Genomic DNA, 24,176 nt, shown 5'->3' on the forward strand with positions numbered 1-24,176 from the left:
ATTTTTATGATTTTTTGAAAGAATAGAAAAAGGAATATCACCAACTGCTAGCTCACAATATAGTAAAATTGGTGACAAAAACAACAAAATTAAAAGAGTAAACCCTAGTGTAGCTTTCCTTCAAGCATTACCAAGTACTCACACACACTTCAACACACAAATTTTCACAACTAATCTAATTTCTTCACTTCCACACAAACCTTATCCACATAGTTTTTCACAATGCACTTTCAAAATGTAAAGGAAACAATGAATCTTGCATAGTGGAAACTGGATCTCTAAGAAGATAGAAGAACAACGGTGGTTTCCCCTGCAATGACACTAAAAATGTTATGGCCTACTGCACCTCCCAGGAGAACTCCACACATTCACCAATCGAACAAGCATATAAACAACAACTGTTATAGGGTACTTACCAATGTTTTGAGCTCATGTCCCTTAAGGCTCTCCAAGCTCACTTGTAGAATCTCCAATCCTCTAATGTCCACCTCCACTCTGTTTGCGGAGTCACTCACACCACAATGGAAGGCAATCGACCTCTAGACTCTCTCTCTCTCTCTCTCTCTCTCTCTCTCATACACAAGACAAGACAAGAGCTCTCATAGCACAAAGGGAGATTATGTGTTTCTAGTATGAGAAATTGCCTGATATACAATTCGCTCTTATTCACACTTGGGCACCCAAAACTTACTAACTAAAGCCTTGGCTAGCCAATATCTCATAATGTACAACCTTTATAGTGTTGTTACATAACACTTATCAATGTCCTCAAATGGAGGAGTATCTTTATCAATTAAAAATGGGATTAACACCTTGCAATTTCCAAAGAGAGAGAGACCCACCTATTTTAGTAAAAGAAATAAGGATTGTAAAGATATCTTCCAACAAATCCAAATAAGGTCAACAACAATGAGGCACAATTTCTCTATATAAAAGACTATAAGTTGGAAAAGACATGCAAGGCAGTTACCATGATAATGCAGGTACATGCCATGGATAGGACCAACTGCATAGACTTACATAAGTTGAAGAGGTTACAAGGTCAAGAAGGATGACTGGACACAAATTCTCCACAAAGATTTCAGTGCATACATGACTAAGCATGAATATGAGGTTGTATACCCTTACCTAATGACCAAGATCCTAAGTCATGTTGTAGACACTCCTCTTATGGATAAATTACTTAGAGTCCCTTCCCCTCAGCCCATCGATGACAAGGAAATAAGTTTGGATGCAGCAGTTCTCACCGATACAAAGGATTTAGTAAAGAAGATAATTGAGGGTGAGAAAAATAGGCAAAATTACAGCAAAAACAACCAAGAGGAGTAAAGAAAAAAAGATGGACAAGAGGCCAAGAAAAGGATGAAGCACACACCTGTTAAGCCCACTAGTTCCCTAAACAAATCAACAGTGCAAGTATCAGCTCCCACAGAAACTCTACATTAATAGGAAGCCTTCATTTACTACCTTTGTCATCCTTGGTAGAGTTACAACAGTTGGAATTATGGAGGTAGGAGCCTACTCATTACCAAGGAGTGCTACAGAAATGCTTTTTATACCTAATGAACAACCTAAAGAAACTAATGTGTTGTGGGAAATGCCTAGCCCTCCAAGAAGGGAGAGTGAAATGTTGGTGTGATGAAGTGGCTCCAAGCATCCTATGACCACAATAGTGGTATGCAACGTGAGAATGCAAAAGCATGTAAAATAATAGTTGATCACCCCCTTTTCCATATTACAGAGCCACCACCTCTCGAAAGTAGGAGAGAGTTAAGGTGACCAAATAGATGTACTCTTACCAAAGCTATCACGCTTAGAGAACACCGAGGAGTTTGATACAGAACCATGCTTGCTGCTAATCCACCAAATCCCTAATATGATGCATGTCGAGAAATAGTATGTAATAAAACAGCTAATACATGGGTTGGGACATTGTCTTTTAGACAAATACATCAATTCACAAAGCTACTTGGCCAATGAAAGCACTCAGGATGCAACTCAAGGGGCGATGATAGTCGACCTCAGTGGAGCAGAATTAACCAAGATAAAGAACATGTAGGAAACCATTAAACAACATCATAAACAACTAAGTGCCCAAAAAAATATTGGATTGACTAGTCATCAGCACGAGGAAAAAAACCAAGCTGTGTAGTGGAGGTAGCAAGCCCCGATTCGTCCACCTCCACGACGAAGGCTTTGGCAGAAAAACGTTCACCCGTGTCTCTCTTTCTCTGTGTGTCTGTTTTTTATTCTCCCTCTCTTATTTCTGTGTGTGGTAGGGCTCTTCTCCTGTGCCGATCTCCTCAAAACAAAATGGCATTGGCGGCCTGCGATTTCGTAAGCCTTTCGACAAGTCTTCACGGGAAACAGGCGCCTCCCAGCTCTGAATCGAGCAGCAGCACCGGAGCAGCTCTGGGATGCCACAGCCAAGCATGGTTTTCTGGCCACTTTGAACAATGGAGCAAAATCTCGGTCAGAACCGCTCAACGGTATGGTTCTCATCCTACGATTATTTTTCCAACCTAATTATGATCAGTCGCAACACAAAGGGACATTAATCTCAACATGCCTACGATGAAATGCGCAGGAGCACAAATTGTGAAAGGCGTGATGGCCTGAGGCACAGATTGGTTGCTGAAGCAAACAAGCCAGAAAATGGATCAGCCGAGTTTGATACCTCGCTGAGCCCACGGGTTGCGGCGCTCAAACCCTCCAAAACCATGGTCATCTCTGATTATGCCACTGCTTTGGTAGAATCTGGCATTCCGGTTGTCAGATTAGCAACAGGCGAACCGGACTTCAACACTCCATATCCCATCGCTGAGGTGAGCTCCCCCTCACTCCTTGCATCAGGTTGTCTCATGAAAGCTTTTATATGACATCTACCTGCGTCACTTTGGAGGGTTTGCGAAGCCATGGTTAAACTGTTTCCATCTCGTCAGCTAGGATCCCACCACTGTGGGAGATGAGGCTAGACCTAGTTTGAAGTTGTGAAGGGGATGGAAGGACTGATCCTATATCAGAGACAATTTGATAAATGTAAGTGGGCCATCTATATAAAAAGGCCATAATGCAAGTCTAATACTAACTTAGTGCAAAACAACACTCGATAAGTTACAAAGACAACTTATGATAAACTATATGCCTTAAAGGGGCCAAAGATTATAAAGTGTATACATGTTGATAATAATTTTGTGAAAGGGGGGGCTAGAACCCATGACCTCGCAACTCTCGAGAACCACCTTGCAAGCAGTGGCATGTAGGGTGTGTGTTGTTCTATCTAATTCCAACCAAAAAAAAAAAAAGAAGAAGATAATTTTGTGAAGGGTTTGGAGGATGATGGAACAAAGCTCAACACAAACCACCGCCTTTGTCTACCCATGGTGCATGATAACATGAAAAAAATATTGAAGCAACTCATACAATGCTTCCATGACTGAAAAAAGGTATAAAACCAAGCATTTATCAAACAAAAATAAAGACAATTTTACTTGTGCTACATAAGGTAAGTTTATTTTCCTTTGTAAAAGGTAAGTTTGATTCAACAAAAAATGTATAAAACCAAGCATTTATCAAACAAAAATAAAGACAATTTTACTTGTGCTACATAAGGTAAGTTTATTTTCCTTTGTAAAAGGTAAGTTTGATTCAGCAAAAGGGTGATTTATGAAAGTTGTTCGCCATTTGTGAAAATATCAAAGTTTAGAATCAACATAGTACTAAGTAAGATAGGGAACTCCATTGATCTTAGAAAATTGTCTATTGCAATTACTATTTGTAGCATAAGCCCATGTGTGATGAAGCTTCCAATGTGTCTTGCAAACCCTTTCGGTTTCCTTCTTTTTCTTCTCATTGGTCTCTAAAAAAGGTTTGTCCTCAATGTCGGTGTTATCATTTATAGTCATCTCATTCAAATTTATGGCTCAGCTTTGATTGGGCACATTCCAGCTAGCCATACCAAAAACACCAAATATGTTTTGCGTGGCATCTTTCCGAGGCCTTCCAAGCCTACATGCAATATTACTAGAATTGCCCTCCTCCATAATAACCTGAAATTCAAATGCTTTTTTTACCAAGGTACAATTCAAATGCTTTTTACGAGAAGAACGAGACAAATGCATAGAACGTAATTTTGCAACTTTGCAAGCAAGATGGATTAAATTGAAGACATAAAGCAAGGCATTAAAAAAAACATACAATATTTGATGTTGCAACTTATTTTTGCATAAAAACGTCTCAAAATGAAAAACCTATAGGTTGTAGGCTTGCTACTAGCTAGTATTGAGCAGGGTTTCAAAATGAAAAACCTATAGGTTGTAGGCTTGCTACTAGCTAGTATTGATTCCTGATCAATGTGAAAAGAAGGCATGATTGTACTCCTAGCCTCCGAGTAGAACAATGTGTAGCCTGAGCTCTGTAGAGACATTATGTAGAGAGAGAGAAGTATTAACGTCGGTAGAATGCAACACGAGGACAGATATGACCAACGGTGGGACTTGAACTCGGGTGGATCATGGCCATTATAAAGGCCCTAGCACTAGCCAATCTGCCAGGGTGTTCATTGTTCGGTATTAGGCTCGAAGCAAGGCTGGCCAGGTTGGATGGCTTGGCAAAAGAACAAAAGAAGGTGTTTGCTTTAGAGTCCACATGCGAAGTCTAGACTCTAGAGCCTGCTGCAGTGTGGGAGGCGGCAACGTCAGAGGTAGCCTGTAGGTTTACACCTTTCATGCCATACTAGACTAGAATATGGTAGACGATGTGCGGGTGCACCCTGATATGTTGATATGAGCTTCGGTCTGATTGCTGCCAAACGTGCAGCAGTTGAAGGCAGTTGTGAAGGGGCATGAGACTGCCCATGTTCAAAAGAGTTTAGTAGAAGGATAATAAAATAGGCTTGTCTTATTATGCCTGCAGGCTGGTGCAAAGGCAATTCAAAATGGTTACACTCACTACACACCCAATGCAGGCACCCTTGAATTGCGGCAGGCTATTTGCCATAAACTACAAGGTCTGTAACAGTCTGCTTATTCCATCTTGGCTTTTGCAAGGTCTCAATGAAGCAAAGATTCACACATACTGTGTTACAGATGAAAATGGTCTCACATATTCAACTGATGAAATTCTGGTCAGCAATGGAGCCAAGCAGAGTATTCTACAAGCAGTTCTTGCCGTCTGCTCTCCGGGGGATGAGGTAAGTTTCGTTTTTGTCATTTTCAGTGATTGTATCTTTTTGAGTCAGCAGATACGTTTAAAAGCATTTTGAGGCTATTTCTGTGCACCAATAAGCTCTCTGCCTCTCGCTCTCTCTCTCTCTCTCTCTCTCCCCCCCCCCCCCCAAAGCATTGAAAGGCTATTTCTGTGTGTTATACCTCAGTAGATGGTATAACTCTCTCTCTCTCTCTCTCTCAAGATGGATGGCAGTGTGCAGCAGTTTCAAAAATCGCATGCTCATCATGTCTGTCAGCTTCAAGGGACCTGGGAGACGTTTTACTGACACTACATAAATCTTCAGTCCAGCATAGTGGTTCTCTTTCAGGGTGTTTTGTACTTTGCAATATCTGCAAGAACTGCTACTAGGATGCTTTGTAAAGAGCACGCCATTAGAATAGAATCCCACTGGGACTTTGTTGAGATGATGTCAATATAGACCATCCACAAGCCCTTTTGCATAGACCATAAAATAGAAAAGGAGCTTATATTGTTGAGCTGCTTCACATCTCCCCACACATGCTCATTTTATCATAGCTAGACATCATTGTATCAACCTCCTTTGCATTCCAGTCAAGACGAACTCTTGCACATCTTAAGGTGTTAACACACCAAGAACTAGCTCCTTAGCGGAATTTAGCAGCTACAGCCCATGGCCATTAGAATAGAATCTCATTGGGACTTTGTTGAGATTTTGTCAATAACCAGGGTGGATGTGTAGACCATCCACAAGTCCTTTTGCATTGACCTTACAATAGAAAAGGAGCATATATTGTTGAGCTGCCTCACATGTCCCCATATCCACATTTTATCCTAGCTTTGACATCATTGTATCAACCTTTACTTTCCAGTCAAGGCGACCTCTTGCACAGCTTCAGGGGATAACAGACTAAGAACTAGCTCCTTATCTGAATTTGTCAGCTACAACATTTGGGGCACCCCTGCATCACACATTGCACATTTTACATTCTTGCTTTGTACAAGCAGTGATTAAAATGCACGTGCTACAAATTGTTTGAAAGTTAACAAACTAACATTTTCTGTGGATGTTGCAGGTCATCATTCCAGCTCCTTTTTATGTTAGCTATCCTGAGATGGCACGCTTGGCAGATGCAGCACCAATTATTGTACCAACAGATTTATCTGATGATTTCTTGCTGAGGCCTGAAGCATTGGAGGCTGTCTTGAATGAGAAATCTAGATTGATGATCTTATGTACCCCTTCAAATCCAACAGGGTCTGTCTATCCTCAGGAAACACTCGAAAAAATAGCAAAGATCGTTGCAAAGCACCCGAGACTACTGGTGAATCTTTATGAACCCGATTCAGAAGTGGCGATTAATTTTTAACGATACAAACCTCTCTCTAGAGTCTAGAAACAATTGGAATTGGTGCATGCAGGTACTATCTGATGAAATTTATGAGCACATCATGTTCAAGCCAGCCAGCCACACATCTTTCGCTTCTTTGCCGGGAATGAGGGAACGTACCTTCACTGTCAATGGATTCTCAAAGGTATGGATCCTCTTTTGAGCAGATTTTGGATTGCAGTTAGTGCAGCTGAATGCTGGAAAGTTGGTAGAAGGGCTCACTGTGTTACATGTCCAATATTTATGGGGTTGCCCTGAGGGTGGATGTTTACCAGGAACATAGAAGGTTAGGCTAGTGTTTGAGGTGGCCAATGTAAGGGAAAAGACCTATAAGGATCAGGGCACTATTTTATGCATTAAGGTGAAAGGCCCAGAAGGGGTTTGAAGTCTTAGGAATTGGTTAGGTGACAAGCACTGGCCCAGCCCTCAAGATTCCCAAATTCTGCATGGCCCTTAGGGGAATCCGAACATGTATCAGACTGTTCAAGCAGTTTGAGGTATTTTCTTAGAGACCCCTTGCATGGGTTCGTGGATGGATTTCTAAAAGTTGTGCTGGTTATAACAACAGGCATTTGCCATGACTGGCTGGCGTTTGGGATATTTGGCAGCTCCTAAGCATTTTGTGACTGCTTGTGGCAGAATTCAGAGCCAGGTTAGTAATGTTACATCTATTTTATCTTGAGGCTTTCTGTCTGGTGAGGAGTCGGGCAATAGAGTTCCTTGTATCTTTTCTTTGTGCAGTCGACTTCAGGAGCAAGCAGCATTTCTCAGAAAGCAGGCCTTGCAGCTTTGGAACTTGGTTATGCAGGTGGCGAACATGTAGCTGTAATGGTCAAAGCTTTCAAGGAAAGGAGGGACTTCCTTGTGGATAGATTGAAGGCATTAGACGGTGTGAAATTATCAGTTCCACAGGTAGTGCACTACCTATTGTCCATAAGAAATTGCATTGATGTTTTTAAAAAACTTGTTATTTTTCGGAAAAAGTACTTGTACATAAAGGCTGATGTTTTTCCCACATAAACAAGAGGCTACACCATGGTCTACTAGGGTTTTTTTCCGGGGTGGGATTACAAAGGATGGTTGAGACTAGCAATGTAAGCCTTTCTGGCCCCTCTGTAAAAATATCCATGTTCTCTTTACAAAGCCTTACAATGCTCCTCAACTTCTTTTTGGATCCTCTTTGAGTGCCTCCACAGGGTGTGGAAAATATCACCCATGTTGCCATCAACTTTGTGATACTCTGTAGAGTATGGATGCCCTCAATTGCCCCCTTGCATTCGGTGCACTATATGCACTGTTCGGAAGTGTCGTTTACTTTGAAGCACGAAATTGAGAGGAGTTATGACAAGGGAAGGTTGATGATTTCTCTCAGCTGAATGAATAAAGCTTACAAACGTACAAAGGATTCTGCTAAATCGGTGAACCATTGAACTGCTTGTGCTCTTAGAGATCTTGGGCTGTGAAGAGAGCAAGAAAACTTTATGTGGTCTTCTCCTTAATCCTAAACTAGAAAGCTGTAGACTAATTTGCATTTATCACTCTTATTGGGGCTTCTTGAAGGATGATTCTAATGCTCTTCAAGAGGGTTCTTCTCTCCCTTGGCTGGCTGCTTCTAGAGAGAGTTGTATTTATAGATCTCACTGAGGAAGGCCTACGTGCATTCATTTTGCTAGTTTACATCCACACATAGTTGCCAAGCGTTTCTTGAAACGTGTTTCATAAACGTTTCAGGAAGGTTTCATAAACGTTTCATTCATTTTCCAGAAGTTTCAAAAACGTTTCATATAAAAAAGGGGGGGTACAGGCCTCAAAATTTATATACAGGTTTATAATATTTTGAAAATATGTTGCCTTCCCTGCAAAACAATATTAAACATGCATCATTTACACATTAAAACATGTTTACAAGCTAAAACTAAAGAATCTGGGTGACCCAGTTACAGTGGGCACCCAACTAAGTCACTGACCAATTGGCATAAATAAATTGCAACATCAAGAATCAAGATCTGGATTTCATCATCAATAATGGCACTCAGAGTGATCACAAAAAGTTTGAATCCTGAGTTGATACAAAAAAAGTAAACTTAAGTTTGAAATACACAAAGTAAAGCATGCTGGGCTGAAGCTCCCGCGCTCCCCACCCTGCTCGCGCTTCTGTCTGCACACCCCTCACCCTGCCCGCCCTCGCGCTTTCCCCCCTCCGCCTGCCCTCAGGTTTGCGCCGCCCCCTCCCAGCCTGGTTTGCCTTCCCTTGAGTCGATGAAGAAGGCAGCCAAAGGAGAGCAGCAACAGTACAGCGGGCGATTGTAAGGCAAGGTGGCCAGAGCAGAAGCAGACGTGATGTAGATAGACGACACCGTGATGAGAGAGGCTTGCGTTGGTGATGCACAGAGGCAACCCGGCTAGTGACGAGAGTCGGGTGCGGGATGGAAGGACGGCCGTAGCCGAGACGAACATGACACGTGGCCTTGCGCTTAAAAACAAACAGTGGCGGTTGGTTACAACTGAGGAACTGCTATCGTAAAATGAGACCGAGCAAGGTAACAATGAGCAGTTAAGGTTGCACTCAGCACAGTAGGCGGAGTAGAGTGGCAATGTCACAGAGACAGTCGATGTAGAAGATGACGAAGGCCGCTGTGCGGGAGCTTGCTTGTGCCGCCTTGGAGAGCTTTGGATGTAGCCGTCGTAGGAGATACTCCACTCACGGAGGCTATACTGTCATGATGCGATTGCTGGAAGTGCCGTTGAGTGGAGAGCATATAAGCAGTTGGTGATGAAAGTGGGAGGAGCTCCAGGCGCAGGGCTCTGATACCATGTAGAAATATGGAAACAAGAGCTAGAAACTAGAAAACTAGAAGTGAAATAAGCACAAGATTGAGGGACAAAGAGTTACCTTGAGATGAGTGTAGACAAGACACAAGCTAGATACTTCTTATGATGTGACACCCACAATATATAGGTGTGTAGTACAAGAGATAGTAGCTACGCTGATATGTGGGACAAATAAGATGCCACATGGCAGACACACAAGACTCAAGACAAAAGTTTATACTAGACTAGGAAAAGAGTACACCTAGTGTGCACTTATTTCCAACAGCATTCATACTCATTTATAGCATTCATACACAGTCTAGCACAGTCTCAAACAGCCCCTCTCTCAGCCTCAGCTTTTCATCCCTCCCTCATTCCATTGGGAAGAGTGCACAGGCTCGAGATTGGACATCATTGGTGCTTCTACAGTCATGTACAGTTCAGCCCAACTCTCGGTCTTCAGAGGTCTTGCGTTTGGCTTATCGTCAGTCACACCGTCAGTCTCTTCAAAGATAATAAAGCAAATACTATCTCGGTAATGGGATAGGGGGTCCTTCAGTGGGTAGTTCGGGACCCCATACGGTGTACAGTTTCTCTCTCTCTCTCTCTCAAATCTCTTAAAGTTTGAAGTCTTAAAAGTGGATTGCTAAACTTGCGAAACTCAGGATACAGAAGATAGTGTGAGCATTTGTGTGACAGGATGCTCCAATACGAATACTTCCGTTGCATGTTACAAGGATGAACCCCGATTACGCCAAGCAAGTCAAGAAGGAAATCGACAAATTGTTGGTAGTAGGATTCATCCGACCAATAGAAAAAGTAACCTAGCTAAGCCCCATCGTGATCATGCCGAAAAAGAATGGCAAACTCAGAGTCTGTGGATTACAAGAAGCTAAATGTAGCAACAATACCAGACCCGTTTCCTTTGCCATTCACAGACTCTATGCTGGATGCAGTAGTAGGCCACGGGATGTATTCTTTCTTGGATGGATCAATGGATATGACCAGGTCAGAATGGCACGTGAAGACATGGAGAAGACCGCATTCATCAGGGAGTGGGGAGCATTCTCGTCAAACGTCATGACCTTTAGACTCCGGAATGTACCCGCAACATTCCAACAAATGGTACAAGAAATTTTGTATGATTACCTAACTAAATTCGTGTGCGTGTTTGTAGATGACTTCAGTGTCTTCGGGAATTGTGTGGAGCATCTGCACCAACTACACCTGTGCCTAGAAAGGTGCAAGCAGACGAAGCTGAAGTTGAATCCAATGAAGTGCGTGTTCGTGGTGAGGGGTGGAACTCTCCTTGGACACATAGTATCCAAAGAAGGGATTTCTGTAGATCCAGCCAAGGTCAAGATGATCAGCAAGCTGAATCCACCGTAGAATGTGAAGGAGCTCAACAGACTCCTAGGCCAAATGAAATGGCACAACCGATTCCTCAGGTACCTTGCCGATGTGGCACAACCACTGTACAACCTAACAAAGAAGGGGGTAGAATTCCTTTGAACAGAAGAGCGCAAGGATGCCTTCCAAAATCTGAAAAGAATGCTCGCCAGTGCACCGATCATCCAACCTCCAGAATGGGACAAGATGTTCCATGTATTCGTGGACGCATCGGATACAGCAATTGGAAGTGTGTGGATGCACCAGACAGAGGAAGGGTGGTAGAGACCCATTTACTATGCCAATCGGATGTTGTCGAATGCTGAGAAAAACTATAGCACCACAAAGAGGGAAGCCTTGGGATTGATTTATTCAGTCAATAAACTCTGTCACTATGTGCTGTGGGAAATCACTTTGTGTTCCATGTCGATCATCAAGCCCTACTGTATCTGGTGAATAAACCAGATCTGACCGGGAAGCTAGCAAGGTGGATGCTTCTACTGCACGAAATTCAGTTCACCATTGTGCACACCCCCGGCAACCAAAATGCAGTAGCGGATTTCCTCAGTAGAATAGACACAGGAGAGCAGCCCACAAGGGTGGTTGATCAGTTTGCGGATGCAAACCTGTTTACTGTTCAGTCCACATCCATGCAAAGAAATTGGTACTTTGACATGCTGCAGTTCGTTAGAGAAGGCACATTGCTATTGACATGAGCAGAGATCAGGGGATGAAACTAGCTCTTCGAAGCAGGCACTAACTTGCGATTGCAGGAGCCTTGTACAAACAAGGCATCGACCAGGTGGTCCACAAATGTGTGCCAAACCACGAACAGACAACTGTCCTCACAGAAGCACATCAAGGAGTGTCAAGAGGTCACTACTCTAGAGAAACGACGAGCAGAAAATTCTTGCAAGCAGACTTATGGTGTCCCACTGTACTTAAAGATGCATGGGATCATGCTTGACAATGTGTAGCAAGGTGCTGCTAGGACAAACACAACAGAAAAATGCTGATTTGTGCGATGAAGTAGATCTCCAAAACGCAGCCACCAAGGGTGCGGAGGAGGAAAAATGCAGGCTGAAAACTCTTCTCGCTAATATGTGGAAGCACAAGATCTCTGATACATGTGGGAATATGTGAATATGAAGCGGAAGCAAAATAGAGATCACACAAGAGAGAGTAGACAGCCAAGAGAGATTAAACACTTGAGCTAGAAACTGAAAAGTATTGATTTGTATTGAATAAATTATGAAGGCACAATGGCTATGCTTATATACATCGCATGTAGAGCAATCGGCTAGTAGCATTGGAGGACAAATGTCCACGACTGATAAAAATGCCTAAAATATCCTAAGAAATATGGGAAAAATCCTTAAAAAATATTAGATAAATATGTGGATAAAAAGTGGCATAAAATGAAGTAAAAGAGAGCTAGAGATGACATGTCCAACACCTCTGCAGGAACAACCTGATGCAAAAACACAAGCAAGAGATGGAGAGAAGAGAGAGAGAGAGAGAGAGCTGAGTTTCAGTATATTCATATAGTACAAAAAGGTGTACAATCTGGCTAGCCATAGGCTGCCCCTTCAAAAGGTGTTCTTGACTTACATAAGAGTCCTATCCTACTGACTCAATTCCTAGGGGACTGAATGCCTAAATGAATACATGGCTGAACCTTTTATAGGTACTTGGGACAACCATTTATGCTGGCTGACTGCTGTCGGCCAGTAGAAAATTCACATAATATTGTGCTTGCAGCCGATGTCATCTGTAACACTCAGAGCCACCTGCCGACCTGATCTTGCATCCACAGGATGCCCTTCTAGCCTCCTCCAGTACCTTGTTCAAGCCATAATGACTCTGTTTATCTTGCTACCCTTCAGGGATTAGCCTAGGAACTAGCATGTACATGTCATGCACATGACATCCCCCTCTCCTAAACTTGATGACAGGATTCCAACTTTTGACTGTGGATGATTGTCATCATCTCGTTGTCTCCTTGTGGACTTCCCAACTTGTCATCCTCTCCTTCTTGGCAACCTTTTCACTGAAAACCCTGCCCGGTCTCCAATTCTACTCCAAATTTGATGAAGATCTGTGCATCTGTTCCACCCTTTCCCCTATTTGTCCTTGAACACTTTCTTTGGTCTTCTTTTCATGAGTATTTAGTCTGGCACTCTCACTCCACCCCTTGGAGGATCATCCTCCCTTGAAACCGTTGCCTGAAAGCCTTTCTTGGTATGCCCCACATGGCACCCGACCCACAAGACTGCCATTCCCCTCGGGTCTTGTGGAACACTACCAACCAACCTCTTGGGAACTTCTTCCATGTCTTGTGTTACTCTCCTTCGACTATGCACCTTCATCTGGGACACCATCAGTGTTTAGCCTTACTGAATCTAATGCTAAGACAATGTTACTTGGTCACCACACCACCAAAAGATCAAGACACGGGCGATGGTTTTGTCCATGCACAATGCAGTAAGGGTGGGTGGGACATTGGCAGCAACAATATCTTAGAACCAGCCTGAAGCTCTGATACCAATGTCACATGCGGAAGCTTTGGGAGTCTTCTTTCAGCCCTAAACACCTTGTAGGAACAACCTGATGCAAAAATGCAAGCAAGAGATGGAGAGAAGAGAGAGCGATAGCTGAGTTTCAGTATATTCATTTAGTACAAAAAGGTGTATAATCCGAGAAATCCTAGTCTAATGACTCAATCCCTAGGGGACTGAATGCCTAAATGAATACATGGCTGAACCTTTTGTAGGTACTTGGGACAACCATTAACAGTTGGCCAGCAGAAAATTCACATAATATTGTGCTTGCAGCTGACATCATCTATAACACTCTAATCCGCCTGCCGACTTGATCTTGCATCCACCGGATGCCCTTCTGTCGTCCTCCAGTACTCTGTTCAAGCCCTAATGACTCTGTTTATCTTACCGGCCTTCAGGGATTAGCTCAAGAACTAGCATATACATGTCATGCACATGACATTTGGCACCTTATCTTTTGACACAAACAAGTACACACACCATAGATAGTTGCCACATGGCATACTTATCATATCCGCCCATAAGAGGTGGTTCACACACAAGTACACTTACACATATGACTTTGTCACAACCTTACAATTGCACATATTCCAACACGCCCCTTAATTGTGAGTTGGGGCACACATACATACACATAGGCAAGACCTTGATTCCAACAGAGCCATCTAACCCTACCATCGGTTGAAGCCCACAAGTTAGTGCTCAAGGTAATGTTCCCACTCAGATTCTTTTTGCGGTCATGCACTAGGTTTGGATGGAGCAAAGTCTCAACACTTTGCAAGCTAATATGATTTCCATGACCAATCATCTCACCACCCTTGAAACTATGTTACAAGCTCGGCTCGTTGACTCTCAAAGCCAATTACAGTTTCAAGCTGTGCCTTTTTCCGGAGAGAAAAAGGAGCACGAAGAAGCTACAGTGGGAAACTGGTTTGACTTTTGGACGACTTACTATGACTCGATTGGTGTGCTCAAAGATTGACGATTTTATCAAGCCCAGATTTTTATTAAGGGCAAGGCTTATATCTGGTGGCGTGATTTCTAGCCCAAGACCACGACGTGGCAAGGGTTTATGCGTACTTTTCACAAGCAGTTTGCATGATAGGCCCGATTGTAGCCTATTGGAAACTGTAAGATTTGAGCATGTTGGGAAAACTGTTCGAGCGTTTTTTGAATTGCTTCTGTACTCATATGGCGTAGTGTAAAGGGGAATCTTTCCACAGCATGGCGATGTTTACGCATGGATTAGATCTAGATTACCAGTTAGAGGTCTCCTGGAACGAATGGTAGCAATCATAACTTCGTGAGTGCTCGCTTGTTGTAGAAACTGTGGTTGCCAACGCTTGCCAAGTGACTAGAGGTACCAAGTGAACTTCACACCGGGCATGGCACCCAAGATTTGGGACAGACGGTTCTGAACTTGGAGTTGTGCATGAGTGATTGTCGTGAGAACCATGACTTCCACCTCATGACCCTGGGTCTGGTTGATAGTAATTTTGAATATCTTGGTTTAAGGATAAGAACACTGATCATCATAGCCCTTCATGGTTGTACTTAGCCCTTCGCGGCGGTTTTCTCTTTAACTAATTGAAGGATCTTTTTCTCGGGAAAAAAAAAAGAACACTGATCATCATTCCTTAAAATACGAGATTCTCTTTGAGTGTCATGATGTTCCAAGTGCAAGGCACCCAAGCATTCAAAGAACACTTGCGTTAGTCAAGAGATATTTCTATTGGCCGTTCTATGTGGAGGATTATGTAAAGAAGTGTAGTGCCAAGTGAATAAGGCTGATCGCCTTAGGCAATGTGGTTTGCTTCATCCTCTAGAGATACTAGAAACCAAATGGCAAAGGATCTCAATGGATTTTGTCATTGGGTTACCTCTAATCCGCCTGCCGATCTTGGATTTTAACCAATCCTATAGCAATTGGTGACCAAGGTTGAAAACATTTAGACCTAAACTACCATATATTGCCAAAACATGAATACATACAATGAGTTCCCAGATCTACACTAAGATTTGTCGTGCATAATGGTGCATATCTAGCATGCAATGCAAGTCATGTTGTCTTCTTGCGGCTGAGAAACTTTCAGATGATTGTACTTCCTGAAGATTTCCATCAGGGGTGACAAGAAGGAGGGGGGGGGGGGGGGGGGGGGCGGCGTATATGGCCTATTGTTTTTCAGTTAAATGAATCATGCTTCCATGTTCATTGTGGTTGGGTTTAGCTGCCCTCTCGAGTGCACACTAAAGATCAGGGTAAATTTTCTCTTCATATTGAAATTGCAGCAGGTGAAAGAGCTGTCAAAGAGTCCATATTTATCATTTATGAAGCTAGTATCTGAAGGATGAAGAAAATAAACACCAAAGAAGAGCACTTGGCCAACTGCTACTGCAGGCTTTCCTGGCCTTTTGGAAGGCTTGATAAAGTGAGAGAAGACACTCTGTCCGTTTCTTGGTGAGTTTTGGGAGGGCATGGAGAATGTCAAAAGAGGTCACTCTTATGGTTATGGGTGATAGCTGTCAAAACATTCCAACGGAATGAAAACTGTGCATTTCATGTTTTGAAAATGGCAAAATTTGAAATGAAACCGGATCCAAACGCCATGTCATCATGCATGTCAGAGGATTATTTGCACTTCATAAAAATACACACAGGTTTGAGGATGACAAATTTATGGACATGTAAGGTTGCAACACAAGGAAGAATTAGTTACACATCCACCCCAATGCCAATGGCACACGAGTTCGCCTTACGGTAGGGTTTAGCCTGTTCACATCATTGTTCAGAGGTGTAAGATAGATGTTGTAGACAGCGTAGTTGGGCACTTGCAAGACAGAGACCAGGGACCAGGCTAGCCCTGGCAAGCCATGATGGGCACTCAGGCATTTGGTGGGTGGCACGTGCGTGGATTGAGTACACCATCACCCTTCAATTTGTCTCTCATAGTGCTGCACAAGCCCCTGCATGTGATTCATGACAGGTCGTATAACCTGTTTATATTTTCTTTTGTCAACAGGGTGCATTCTATTTGTTCCCTGATTTCAGTGCCTACTATGGGACTGAGGCAGATGGATTTGGCACGGTTCATGATGCTGAAAGTCTGTGCAAATTCTTCTTGGAAAAAGCTCGTGTAAGCTCTTCTTCTCAACTTCTTGTGTGGTGTATTGCAATTTTATAGAAGATCATTCATATGGTCTTTGCTGTAACATTCATGTGCAATCTTTTCATCTAGAAGAGACTAGGCATTTTATGCTAGGTGTAAAGCTGGTCATTGTTGAGTGTTATCTGCTCACAGATTTGGAAAGCTAAGAGCGACTCAGTATCTTAAAGAAGTCATTATCTCTAAAGAGAGAATAACCTAAAAGTGATTATTGTTTTAAAGAAAGGTCTCTCTCATTGGTGTTGCTAGGTGGCGCTTGTTCCTGGTGATGCATTTGGAGATCCAAAATGCATTCGAATCTCTTATGCTGCCTCTCTTGACTCTTTAGAAACAGCGATTCAAGACATCGAGAAAGCTTTGAGCTTGTTACGGCCAGCAGTTGCAACGTCTCTGAAAAAATAACCTTTATTTTCTTCCTGCCATTGAGTCACTTCTTCTTTGCCAAGAAAAAAGATGTATCTACATGTTACATCATTTTGATGCATCACTGGCGCATCAATGAAGAGCATAAGTATCATGGATGATCATAATAACATGCACTCTTTTTCAGCACTTCAAAGTGAAACAACAAGTATGTGTAAGCATGCAGGTATTTAACTGGGAAGATACTTCAACTGCCTTATAATTTTGGACAAAGTACATTGTAAGGGGTCAGACATGAGCCCTCCTTGGAAGGGTACCTTGTATAAGCCCCTCTTTATAGTGGTAGTCCAGCCTCAATCATGAAGCTGTAAGAAATGATGCATTGTTCACTGATGGTCTTCCTTATCCTGCAAGTTTTTTATGTGCATTGTTTTATGTAAGTGTTTATGTTTTCAAAGTACCAAGCACCTTAATCGATAATGAGATAGTGTGGCGACCTCAATCACTATCTTGGTTGTAAATGCATGCATTTATGCTCAAGACTCAGCAAATTTAGGGACACATTGAGGCCTTTATTGATATACCACTGTAAACACACCTATGGCATCTTGTAATGAACAACAAAACCTGTCAAAAAGTATTGACTGTGTTGGTGTGGCATTGCCAGGGTTGTGCTAGCAGCTATGTAGGCCATGACTTGTCCCACAATCCACGAATGAAGGGGGAGGAAAATGTGTCCTTGTGACTCAAGCTTTTTATTACTCTTATGCCATTGGTTACATTAGCTGATGGTCTTTGTCAGAGTTTTTATGTACATTGCTTGCTTGTAGGTTGCAGTAAGAAGCAATCCACTATGGCCACTTCTAGCTATGAAGTTGAGCAGAGGTCAACATTTACAGCTCAGACGCCTTATTGTTGATTTGGCTATTAGCAAGTCCTTATCTACTACCATCTTTACTGATAGTCAGAGTGTTATGGCAATTGTAAGGAATCCAATTTTTCATGCGTGCACAAAGTACATTAAAGTGCATTATCATTATGTCATGGAGAGATGCTTTGCATAGGAAATTAGCTTGGTTGGTGTGCCAACACAAGACAACATGGCAGATTTATTCACGAAGGATTTTCTCATCAGAGAAGTTTGAAGCTTTTCACAAAGGTTTGAACTTTCTTCCCTTTGGGGATTAGTTTGGGTTTCCTCTCATAGTCCAAAGAGCTTGGCATATCTCTGTACTTTTAGTGTCACCTCACCTCTTGTTCACATCATCATCACTCCTAGGGAGGATTTGTAGCCATATTTGGTAGTGATGTGTGAACACATTAGGATCAACCAGGGTGATTTTTTTCTCTTTAGGAGGATTTTTTTCATGTGCTAGTATACACTCATCTTGGGGTATACTTATCATCTTTGTATAACACATATTCATTATCTATCTATCATCTCATTGTGTGCTCCCTTGAGCTTCTCCCTTGTGTGTGTGTGTGTGTGGGCGCGCATTCCTGTAACCTTGTTTTCAACATTGGTCTCTTTCTTGTCTCTTGAGCTCTTCACCATGAGAATTCCATGGTGAAGAATGAGAAGATTGCGGGGGAGAGCTTGAGCTGGAGCTCCTTGTAAGCGCGCGCGCGCGCGCACACACACACACACAAAAGTAGACAAACAAATAAGAGAGAGAGATGTTTGAATTTTCTTCTATTTTCTAGAATCATAACATAAATATGTAAGAGTATATACTACTATAAGGAAAATTACTCCCCTACAATAACATACAATTGTAAGTCCATAGTGTGAACCTGACTACTACATAAGCTAGCTATGCCATAATTATTACAAAATATGGTCTCACAAAATATGTGATTGAGGGGAGAGTATTGAGAGAAAAAACATACATTTGGTACAATGTAAAATTATAAGGGTAAACATGTTGATGATAAAGTCAAATGGAAATTGGAGAGTGTAGAGTGTAGACACATGGTGTGCAAGGTGGAAACTTATAGAGGATAAGAATGCCACATTGGAGAGTGTAGAGTGTGGACACCTGGTGTGCAAGGTGGAAACTTATAAAGGATAAGGATCCCACATGTCAAAGAGTCTTGGTAGAGGCTATCTATATTCGAAGCCTCTCATTTTATGGTTAAGCATATTGTAATACATTTGGTTGAGTGTGCTCATTGGTGTCCACATATTTTAATCATGGATTATCTTGATTATTTTGCACCTCCCTAATTTAATCTCTCATTATGTGCAACACCCTACCAAGTCTATCCCTAGCACCTTAGATTCTCAACATGATATCAGAGTCATGTTAGGTTCTTTGGATTTGGTAGAGAGTTTAGAGTAGATTTACACATTGGTTCATTTGATTAGGACTTTTTATGCATTTCACTCTTTGATTTTTGAAAAATTATCACACTCATTATCTTAGGGAGATATTATTTGTGAGATTGTCTTGCTTAATGGTTCAATGGAAGGATCGGAGGTTTCTTGAAGCTGCCCATGGAGTAAGCAACTGAAGCTTTTAGTAACATGAAAATTTTTGGAGTCAACATTCTCAGAAGCTACCAAGAAGTGCATGCCTTAAGAAAAGGTTAGTTTTTAGTTCTTACATCGTTAAGTGTTAGCTTGAGCATATATGATTCTTATCTTGAAGAAGGGATATGATGTGCTAGGATATGAGATTCCCATGGCAAGGAATGTGAAGAGTTGCAAGCTTGTCTAGGCAAGGAATAAGCGGTCATGGGCATAGGATGAATGTTATGAAAATGGAAATTATTAAAATTATTAAAATGGTATTTTTGTGATGTGTTTCATTTATCATGGATATTTATTTTTAATTATTTTTCACATGGTTAGTGACTTACTACAAGGTACCCATCGCACCATGTTGGGTAGATAATCACTGGGGATATAATATTTAACATGTGTTTTTAATAGCAAGTTAGTGGTGGCAAGGCTAATGCAGCTGACTTGATGAGGGTTGCACATGTGTGTTTGGTGACATTTTATTTATGCAACATTGTATTTTTGTAGCTAATTTATGGCCGTCATTATTTTGGATTTATAGCCATCATTGTAGCCAAATGATGTTTACCCTTATTAGTAGGTTCATGCATAAAAACTTAGACTTTTCTATTTTTCAGAGCAAGGTCCAAAGTGGAGTGTAAAAAATATTTTTGGCTCACAAGTAATGAAAAATTATATCTAAATACACTTGCTTGAAAGCGTGAGCCATCAAGCAAGTGGGGAACATGTAACGCATTTTCGTATTGTGCATATTCTTTTTCTTTGTGTATTCTAGCAAGTTGGATATTTTTTATGCTATGGCTTTAAACAAAAAATTAGAGAGAGAGAGAGAGAGAGAGAGAGAGAGAGAGAGAGAGAGAGAGAGAGAGAGAGAGAATTGGGCATACAAGTTCAAAAAAGACTCCCTCTCAACCATAGGATAGAAGATAAGGTAGGTAGCCTTTATATGACAGGCTTTTACAAAAGAGATGAATTATCGAATAATGTGACTCACTCCCAATTCTAGAAAGCATGTTTCACTCCTCAACTAGAAGAATTGCTCGGCATGTGAGGAACTTACAAAATTCCTCTCAACCTTAGTGACATCTTTGGTACAATCTCTTCCAAAATGACCTATTTCACTACACTTGTTACATTTTTGTTTTGATGGATCTTTCTTGAAGCATTAAGCTTCAACATGCCCCTTCTTCTCTTGCAAAAAATACATTTTAATTGGGATTTGGACGCACCATGTTTCATCACAAAGACTTGAGTTTTTGATGTAGATCCACCTTTGCTTTGTCCCTTATATCTTCTTCAAGAAGTGCTGCAACAATACCTTCAAATGTTGGATTAGGAAGGTGCTTCAATCTCGTCACAAAGCTATCAAACGAGAGGCATGCTCTTTAAGAGCGCGGAAATAGCATCATCTTCTTCAACTTTGGCATCAATGCCCCATGATGCTATTCATCTCGCTGACGAAGTCTCCAAGAGAGCCACCCTCTTGCATCTCAAGACGAAAAAACTTGACCTTAAGTGAAATCTTTGAGTGCTTTGCCTTGGCTCCATGAAGCTTCTCAAGCTCAGCCCAAGCCTCTTTTGGTGATTTCATACATACCTACAAGATGAATGAGTTTCTTATGAATATGAAGGGCAATAATGGCATGAGCCCTCTCATCATCTTTTACCACCTCTGGATCTTCAAGGTCCACCTTCTTTGTGCCTTTTACCAAAGGCCATAAACCTTTGAGCATGAGCATATATTTTACTTGAACTTGCCAAGCATGCTAACCCTCGCCACCATCAAACTTCTCAATCGAGGCTCCCATCTCCTTCGACATGATTGATAGGGGTAGGAGAGGTCTTACCACTTGCAGTAAACAAGGGCAGTGTCTAACTCCGTTTTACAAGGCCAAAAAATAATCCAAGTTTTGAATAGTGGTGTGTTTGAGCGGGTTCAAAGATTAAAAATTACCTCTTGTACTTTGATGAACAAGAGCGAGTGGAATCTTTTGGCAATGGAAACCTTGGAGAAATGGATTCTAAAACCTTAAAAAAAGGTTTTAGAAAAAACCTTAGAAAGAATAATTTTAAAAAGACCGTAGAGAAAAAACTTTGAAGATTTTTAATGATTTTTTTTTTCTGAAACGAAAAAACGCAGTCTTACTGCCCGCCGCCAATGTTGCTCCTGTTGCTACACATCGTGTTGCGCTTGCTACTTGCCAGAGTCGCCACAGACGGTGCGCCACCCTCTGTTGTTACCTACTATGCAGGTCACTCGTGTTGTCTGTCGCTCTGCAGTCAACGTTTTCTTTGCCGGATGCTTTGCAACAGTGGGCACTCACGATGGATCTATTGTGTTTTTTCCCCCCCCCTTCTTGTTACTGATAATAATGGTCTTCTTCTCCTCCTTTTTCCAAGCTTCAGGAGCTTTTTGGTGATGCACGCCTCCTTTTCCATGAAGCTTTTGAAACTCTGCTTTCTCCTGCACTCTTTCTTGAAGCTCCTCTCCTTCTTCTACCACACCTTCTTGCTTGGTTCATGAGAGAGAGAGGGAATGAAGGGGATCTTATCCTTAGTAAGGCTTTGATACCATGTTAAGAATCATGGGAATCTAGAGCATGCAGCACCGGAAGCAATGGAAACAAGAGGAGAGAAAAGTATGAAAGAATGAATGTAAGTATAAACAACTTACTGAATTGTCATAGAGAGACACCGTCACACCATAGCTTGAGAGAGGACACAAGATGTATAGAAAGCTTCTTCTATTATTTTCTATTTTATCCACCCCAAATTTGGCTTACCCTTCTCCTCCAAGTTGTTCTTGCTACAAAAATTAGGGTCTCTTGCCCTTTATATAGACTCTACCAAGGGCTAGGGTTAGGCTAACACTAGATCCCTTTTCCACCCACAAACCCACTTTGAGTGTGTTCACACCTCCATTACCTCTTCTTCTCATCTTTAACCTTGTACATCATATATTTCAACAAGATGGGGATCATTTTAATTATTTTTGTGTAAGAGGACCATCACCCTCTTCCAACAACGGGTAATCAAAGCCAAGGACAAGTCCAAATCTTGAAGCGATGAAGGACCAGTGGACAAGGAGGTGAAAAATTTGAAAGGAGAAAGGCCAAATCAAAGGTTTTAAGAAAGCTAGAGGCAATTTTATACATTGGTTATTATCCAAAGTTCCACAGGAGGTGGAAAATCATTTATGGTTTCACAAATCCACTAAAAAAATCATTTATGGTTTCACAAATCCACTAAAAAAATCCAAAACCATCTTTCTCTACACTAATCCTCTTCTTAATCATGGACCATAGATGTGTTTTGCAAGCACACGAGGCTTCAATTCTTCTCAAACATGATGAAAAGCTTCAATTTCACCCTCTCCAATAATCAATGGCTGTTAGGCGACTCCAAATAGACTCCCTTCTTCTCCATGAATTCGTTTTCGTGGAAAACCACATTTTTGAACCTTGCAAAATACAAGCTTACAAGATTTTAAGCTTTAAAAAGCCCAAATTGCATGCGTAAAAATTTTGTAGCTTCCCTGAAAGTTTAATTTTATCCATATTTTTTAAAAAAATTTCAACCTTATTATCTAATATCTAAAAATCATTTTAGTCCAAAAATCGCCCAAAAATGCCAAAAAAAATCCTAGAAAAATCCAAGAGAATAAGAAAATCCCATAAAATCTCCTTTTTTTCTGAGCTTCTCCTTCAGTTTTTTGAGCTCATTTTATGTGCAAAGCTATTTGCAAGGCTCATAATTAGTGTTCCTGGGGAGTGCCAACCTCTCCATTATCAATTTTGGTATCCAATAAACCCTTGTGCATTTTCTACAATGCCTACAAATATTTATTTTGTGGTGGCCAAAAGACACACCGAAGAAACTTAGTCATGGCAGTATTATCTTTCTTATTTAGCTTATACAAAGCAAGGTAAACCTCTACTTGCATTCGGCACACACACGGCATCATTTTGATCAACTCGATTGTGATTTGCATTGTGTAAACAAGGTAACAAATCTCCAATTTCATCAACAAAATTCACAATAAATCCTTCTTCAAGTGTTTGCATATCGACAACACTTATGGCTTCACCAACTCCTCACTTCTTGAGAACCGACGCTCAATCAAAAGCTTTCTTCAATCCAAGCTTAATTGGAAGAAGAGCAACAAATGATGCATGCATGCATGCAAAATCCTTATTGGAGCGTGAGAAGTTGGGCCGAAGATTTTTAAGAGGATGACTACATTACCAAAATTCTTAAAGCAACTTTTGATGTTCAATATGCACACAAGGAATCCAATATAAATCATCGTGCTCTTTTAATTTTTTGAATTTTGATGGTAAAAAGGATGGCCACTCTATTCTTTCATGGTTATGCCAGTTTGATGATTATTTTATGATGAAAGATTGTCAGAAAAGGATAATTTGATCAAATGTGCTACTACTCACATGGTGGATAAGGCATCTTTATGGTAGAATGTATTACATCATGCTGCCGACAAACCAACCACACGGGTTGATTTCCAAAGACAAAGTCAAGGAGCATTTTTTGCCATCCCAATTTCATCTACAAGCACGTCGTGCATGGAGTAAGTTTTGTTAGAATGATCGTGACACTATATCTCAATATATAGAGCATTTTTAGCCGACTTTATTACATCTTTGCATGCTTGAGGATATCCTTGATGATACTTTACAATAAAAATACGAAGATGGTCTCAAAGAAGGTATATAAGCAAAGGTGAATATGTTCAAACCTTCTTCTCTCTATCAAGCTATTTCTCTAGCTC

General features: G+C 41.4%; 1 protein-coding gene across 1 annotated transcript; it reads left to right on the forward strand.

Moving 5' to 3' along the window:
* The first annotated feature begins 2,145 nt into the window (after positions 1–2,145).
* On the forward strand, positions 2,146–17,254 carry LOC147604033 (aspartate aminotransferase-like). Its single transcript, XM_086795110.1, has 10 exons — positions 2,146–2,489; positions 2,588–2,825; positions 4,915–5,008; positions 5,088–5,191; positions 6,264–6,512; positions 6,610–6,723; positions 7,147–7,230; positions 7,320–7,490; positions 16,360–16,473; positions 16,753–17,254. The coding sequence occupies exons 1-10, from the start codon at positions 2,314–2,316 to the stop codon at positions 16,903–16,905; spliced, it is 1,497 nt and encodes a 498-aa protein (XP_086651236.1). The 5' UTR covers positions 2,146–2,313; the 3' UTR covers positions 16,906–17,254.
* The last annotated feature ends 6,922 nt before the right edge of the window (positions 17,255–24,176 follow it).

Source organism: Cibotium barometz, chromosome 62 (genome assembly GCF_041138505.1).
Source record: "Cibotium barometz isolate CiBa-2024 chromosome 62, ASM4113850v1, whole genome shotgun sequence".
NCBI classification, from domain to species: domain Eukaryota; kingdom Viridiplantae; phylum Streptophyta; class Polypodiopsida; order Cyatheales; family Cibotiaceae; genus Cibotium; species Cibotium barometz.